At 47.6% G+C, this 4,329-nt stretch overlaps 1 protein-coding gene across 1 annotated transcript; it reads right to left on the bottom strand.

The window, feature by feature from the left end:
- Positions 1 to 220: 220 nt before the first annotated feature.
- Positions 221 to 1,124, bottom strand: H257_19137 (hypothetical protein; the record flags this gene model as incomplete). Its single annotated transcript, XM_009848285.1, has 1 exon — positions 221 to 1,124. A coding segment is annotated over one exon (903 nt), but the record flags the coding sequence as incomplete, so codon positions are not given.
- Positions 1,125 to 4,329: the final 3,205 nt, after the last annotated feature.

Genomic DNA, 4,329 nt, shown 5'->3' with positions numbered 1-4,329 from the left:
TGCTTAGTCGTGGAGGGGATGCTGGAAGGGGTATGCTTGGGGCTGCTGGAAGGGGTATGCTTAGGGCTGCTGGAAGGGGTATGCTTGGGGCTGCAGGCATGCGAAGGCTTGCGGCTGGAGGTAGGCGAAGGCTTGGGGCTGGAGGTAGTCGAAGGATTGGGAGCGTTCGACGGCGATGGCGGCGGATTGCTGCCGCCAGCACCGCACCACTTGTACCAACCCGTGGAGTCACATTGCTCTTTGTTCCACCCAATGAAGCACCCATTGTTGCCTGCGAAGTAGCAGTTGGTGCACCCGCCACACTGGGGGTCCACTGGCTGGGGGGCGCCAGAGGTGGACGGAGGGGTGTCCGTGGTCACAGGGGTGTCAGTGCTGGACGAGGGGGCAGTGGGTTTGGGGTCGTTGGTCATGGCCGGCTTGGACGTCGAAGGCGTGGACGTGCTAGGCGTGGACTGGGACGAGCTAGGCGACGGGCTGGACCCGCACGTGTTGCTCACGTAAATGTCGGCGCAGTTCCAAAACTGCTCTTGGCCGTCGATACCCACATCCGGGTTGTTCCATCCGACGTAGTGCCACCGAAGCACGCAGTGGGAGTCGCCGTCGCACGACACGCCATCGGGGAGCATGTACTGCATGTTGAAGGTCTTGGCCCCCGCTGGCAATTGCCAGTCCTTTTCGCCGTTGGGCTGGACAAGCGTCTTGAAGCAATCTTCCGTTTCCTTGTCGTCGAGCGAGTTCAGTTTGCACAGCCCAAACTCAAAGTACCCCTTGTGGTTTGCCGTGATCTGGACTTGAAGGTCCATAGTGGACCCGGGGGCGTAGCAGGCCCCGATGACCTTTTCGCGATGTTGGGGGAACTTGCCGTATTTACCGCCAGTCTCGTGCAAGCGCTTTCCAGAGTACCTGTCGCCGCAGATCCCGTGGTTGCCGCCCCTGGTTTGGCCAATGCCGCCAGCGTTGAGGCCATGGTCTTCGAAGTTGGTGGGAACAAGAGCACTGAATTGGGGAAGTTTGCCCATGTAGCCACGGTGCGGAGGCACGAGCAGACGGCCGTGGGCAGAAGCATCTTGGACCGTCATGGCCATGATCAAGGCCACCGGAGTTAAGAACGCGGTTGACTTCATGCTTGCTAGTGTTGGTGAAATGAACAATGAGATGGCGTGTTGTCTAGCTTGACGAAGGTAGGGCAAGAAAGGTTGGACAACTTTTACATGCGCTCGTGGGATACACGTTCCGTAAAGGTGTGTGTGATGCGGTGGTGTGGGCATGGTATCTTTTCGATTTATGTCACATGAGTAAACACGATTGGCTATAATTATTTGAAATGCATATGTTGGAGTGATGGCAAATCCAAACAGGTCTGTAAGGGGGCTGGTTTAGGGGCTGGTCTGTGACAAAATCACCCCACGGTACTAATAATGACGAAAGCTCGTAAAATTCTATACGTCAAATGGGGTAACCCTAGACACTATTTTACCACACTAATATTAATATGTACGTGTAGCACTCATCCGTGAATAGCCAGTCGTTAGGTGTTTGTACCATTTTGTACGTTAATACTAGTACTGTAGTACGTACAGTACCAGTGAGTACAGTACCTTGCTTACGTTTATACTACAGTACTACACACGTAATACGGGTATACGTATAGAACCAATACTGTACATTGGTGATGACAGTCGTGAAAACATTTGAGTTGACATCACAAAAGCACATGGGTACATGTGGTGTCATTTCAGTCTGTTGGTGGACAACCAGGGAAAATACCAGTAAAAGGCTCACGAACACAATGCAGAGGCTAGAGGAATTTTCTGGCAGCAGGTAGTTACTACCTGCTGGAGGTCTAAACCTACCTTTTCTTGGGGAATACTCGGAGTACTACTCTGGTCTGAAATACTAGTTGTTCGGTAACACTGCTAATTGGTCCATTTTGTCTAAATATGTGTATTTATCGCTTCTGATTGGTGGAATCTAAAGCCTGATATATCCTCTTTGATACTATAGTAGTAAATTCGAATAATTCCCTCATTAAAGCAGTTCCACTGTTGTTTTGACCCGAAATACTGTTTCAATGAGGGAATTCTTACATTTGGATACACCTTTTCGCCAGTAACGTTAGCACTGTAACCTGGGACTCTGTCCTACCCCCGGTGAGTATATACGATGCTAAATCTCCGGGGTTAACTGCATCGCTAGTGGTTAGCTATCGCTAACCACTGAGATGCAATTACCCCCTTGTAGAGGTGAGGTGGTGTGATCATACAAAGTTCCATATAAACCTCATTGAAACAGTATTTCGGGTCAAACAACAGTGGAACTGTTTTAATGAGGGAATTGTACTAGTTAATTTGCCTCACAATTCGCCCTCGTTCCCGAGATATGACATGCGAAATGCGCGACGCCAAGTCACGTACATTTTGTGTTACTCACTGGGCTATCAATATAGCTATTATAGCTAACACTAAGAGCCGATTCCCTTTACATATCCTCCTCGCAATGCTGTACAAGCTTTCAGACGTCGTTGGCTTGTCTGTAGGCGAGACGATCACCTTGATGTTTCATGGACAGCCTAAGAGCAACTCCACCAGTCGGAGTTAAAGCTCATATTTATACGGATAACCCTTAGATAGAACCACCCCGGACTTATTGCTCCCACCGGCAGGTTTTATAGGGGTCAGATTTATATTTGAAAGATCCACACATAAATCTGACCCCAGAAAGTTCTATAATAGGACTTTTTCGCCTCGATTTATCCATCAGATTCATGCTAGTCCGTTTAATCAATCAAGATATTATGTTATGGGTTTAACGTATAGGTTTTATTCATGACCGTTTCTCTATTGGTCGCCTGACTTCAAATGTGTCTTTTCTCATGTAAAGTATTTTTGAATCTGATTGGTGCTAAATCACGAGCGCTTCTCTGTATTTAAAAGCCAGTAGTTTTACTTTCTCGAATTGAATATTATTTTATATTTATATTACGATTTGTATTCACAGTGCCCGATCCAGACAGACCCCTACAATAACGTTATCCGATTCATAGTAATATCAAAATAATTACCCAAATCAATATTTGGTATAGTAAAATGAAGTTCCATCACATAATATACATTAAATTACCATTTTATTGAACTCAACGCGCAATTTCGACATGGTGGAGCAACGTCGACGTGATGGGACGGCGGCGTCACAGTGAACTGTGCACATGTACGATAACCCCTGTCGATGCTTAATTGGACCTCTGAACGCCACCGGTAAAAAATCATAGCCCTACGTCGAATGGCCATGTGTCCACCCTTGCTGACGCCGATTGTGAGGGCGGTGACGGCGGCATCAGCAGGGTAAACGAATTAGTGAGCACCACGTAGATGTAGATTGTTTTGTCAGAGTCCACGTCACAATTGGCTCGTGGTATGAGAATACGCATGCTGTGATAATCGATAAGCTCAAGGGTTTGCCCTCTTTAGTGACGAGTGAGATAATTTGCGGTGACGAACTGCGGCATGCGCTTCGACATGATAGATTTTAACGTTTGATTGAATGTGATGTGACAGTCGTCATGTGGGTTTCATTTGGTGCCGCAGATGGTAGCAGCTGCATGTAGTCAGAGTGCGGCGGCCTGTGTGTTTGAATCGGAATAAATCTCATGGGTGGGAAATTGAGATTTATCCCTGGGACTCCATTAAATCACGCTGTTATCCGTACATTATCCGAATAAATCTCATTCGATAAATCCCACGGGTGGAGTTCTCTAAGCCGCGCCTTTACCGTTTCCGTCTAGAATCCACAACCAATGCTACAATGGTACTACTACTTTAAATAACGATACCAGACGTCCCTTTGATGTTTTCAGCCGACTTCTTGGGGTCTTCAGGTATTTTATTTATTGTTTTTTTCTACACTTCTCCATTTGCTGCTCCAGCACGCTCCAAGAAAGCTCCTAACATTATCGGCGGAACCAGCATTAGGATGGTTGCAGGAGTGTGAAACTTGGTGCAGCAATTCCCTAGGTGCAGTGGGAGTCATATGGACAAAAAGCCTGTTGAAAAAGTCAGGTAGTGAGAGTGGTTAGGGTGACTTTTTCGGTTATGGTAATCATCGGACTAAGGGTAGAGAAAGCACGAAATACCTTAAACTTAATGTCGGCCCTATTACCAACCACCGATGGCATGAAGGGGACGTGAATCAGTCTGTACTGGTGTTACTGCGAGTACGTAGCTACATGGGACAAAACCTCGAACGATTGCTCTAGGCCTCGTGGCCTGGAGCAGTCGTGTGAATTGCACTCCATGCTACCATACTCCTATGGCAACTTTGCCGGCTTGTGGC

Source organism: Aphanomyces astaci, assembly GCF_000520075.1.
Source record: "Aphanomyces astaci strain APO3 unplaced genomic scaffold supercont1.368, whole genome shotgun sequence".
Lineage (NCBI taxonomy): Eukaryota > Oomycota > Saprolegniomycetes > Saprolegniales > Verrucalvaceae > Aphanomyces > Aphanomyces astaci.
Note: the sequence above shows the minus strand (reverse complement) of the source record. Positions and strands in the feature narration are given on the sequence as shown.